Source organism: Saccostrea echinata, unplaced genomic scaffold, assembly GCF_033153115.1.
Source record: "Saccostrea echinata isolate AGI-Se365-2 ecotype Australia unplaced genomic scaffold, CSIRO_AGI_Sech_v1 ptg000056l, whole genome shotgun sequence".
In the NCBI taxonomy this organism is placed as follows: Eukaryota; Metazoa; Mollusca; class Bivalvia; order Ostreida; family Ostreidae; genus Saccostrea; species Saccostrea echinata.
In genome coordinates this window covers 3,278,608-3,280,585 of record NW_026889805.1, presented here as the reverse complement: position 1 = coordinate 3,280,585, position 1,978 = coordinate 3,278,608, and the positions used below count along the sequence as shown (strand labels likewise).

Genomic DNA, 1,978 nt, shown 5'->3' with positions numbered 1-1,978 from the left:
ATGTCAAGGCGTTCATACATAGCAATCGCCGTAGTAATAGGTGTGGGAGTGGGCGTGATGTCCGCCTACTACTATGGAGGAAGCAGAGACACCATACAAAAGGTCTATATCATGCCAAAAGTGGACAAAAATCCAGGAACTCCGGTCCATTCTGTAAACAACTACATTAAGAAACCAGGTGTGAAAGGTTCAGCACCCAAACAACCAGGGGTATTTAAGCCTAAATCAGATACCAACTGTATTGTGACGATTCCAGAAAAATACACATCGAATGGAGAAGAACCTTTTAAAATACCAAACGAAAGTGAACTCTTATCCCTTCCTGATAACATCGTCAGGTGTTTATACCACCGCTATGTGACCACTTTGCAGTATTTCTGTGGTTATAAACAACGTTTTGGTCAAATTCCCAGAAACGGGTGGTACATTTGCTCGGACCCAGCCTTTGCTCCAAAAAATAATTGTGTTGTTTTTTCCTCCAACAAGAAGTTTACGGACAATTTTTTCTTGTCCGATATAAAAGCAAGGTATCGTTGTCGAACGTTTACCACCCCGCTTTCCCAAACCAATTCTCTCCAAGGCTGGATTACGAAGACAAATACATCGAATGATATAATTGATGTACTTACCCTTTCAGTAAGTACTTATCCCGAGTTGGAGATAATTGATAAAATGGTGAAGGAGCGGTCCATTGGAAGAGTGAAACAGCTACTGTTGGAACTCCATTTCGATCCTGCAGTGATGAAAAAGTCAGATTATGTGACACTTCTAAAACGTTTAAAAATGCTCTTTGGAGCAGGTCTGCGTATAATATGGTTCGACAGACTCTTTCAGTGCGCATCAACCAACAAATATAATAGATGTTACGCAGTCTATTTTGTTCAAAAATCGTTAGCAGATACAACAAAAAAGTTCAAAGAAATGAGTTTACCCTCAGAGGACAATATTCGCCGAATGAATGGGTCGTACATTTCAGATTTATACTACAAATACTTAATGACAACTCAGTTCTTCTGTAAACAGGTCGTACGGATTGGGAGGGTGGTTGACGGAGGCTGGAACGTTTGTCATGACATGATCCTAAAAACTGACGTCAACCGATGTATCGTCTATTCGTTTGGTATAAACCACGATTTCTCCTTCGACGATGACATGGTCCGAACATACAACTGCAATGTATACTCATTTGACCCGACGATGAAAAGGGAAAATCATAAACATTCAAGAAAAGTTTGGTTTTATAACAGAGGTATAGGGGGTGAATATCGTAAGTATGGTACTGGTGATATTGCGCCGCTGAACAAAATAAGAAAAGATCTTAATCACGAGAAGGTCCCCATAACTGTCCTTAAAGCAGACACAGAGGGTGCCGAATGGCCATCGACACCACAAATGTTACGAACTAACCAACTGTCGGACGTATCACAGTTTTACCTGGAACTTCATTCATATGGAATGGTGGCAGCTCATTTGATACTTCTTAAACAATTACATGAAGCTGGCTTTCGTTTATTCTGGTTTCACACAAACCCATCATGTGTAATAAGATACAAGAAAAGGCAACGCACGGGGTGTATGGAAGTTTATTTTATTAACACACGATATCCATTTACGATTTAGATATTGTTTTTATTTTACTGTAGTATACGCAACATGAGTAAAGTGAGAGACTCTGAGGGCTACTTTTAAATTTACTTTCAATTGAGATTTTGCCTCGGGAAATAGACTGGTTTCGGGATTTACGTTGTTTTGTATATATCCAACTTAAAACCAAAGCATTTAACTCTCAAAAGTAAAGATGTGCAAAACAATTGTTTTAGTGACAATGAAATATCATAGGCGCTCTCTAAGTGAACTGATAAATAAAAGTGGAAATTATAACTATGCTGTGTAAATTGCTGATAAGTCTTGATTTGTCAAACAACTCTTCAGTGTACTATCGATTGACTCACCATTAATGTAGCCATTTAAAGCAGAC

General features: G+C 38.8%; 1 protein-coding gene across 1 annotated transcript; it reads left to right on the top strand.

Annotated features, from left to right (window-relative positions):
• On the top strand, positions 1-1,620 carry LOC133173523 (uncharacterized). Its single transcript, XM_061308508.1, has one exon. The coding sequence runs from the start codon at positions 1-3 to the stop codon at positions 1,618-1,620; it is 1,620 nt and encodes a 539-aa protein (XP_061164492.1).
• Positions 1,621-1,978: the final 358 nt, after the last annotated feature.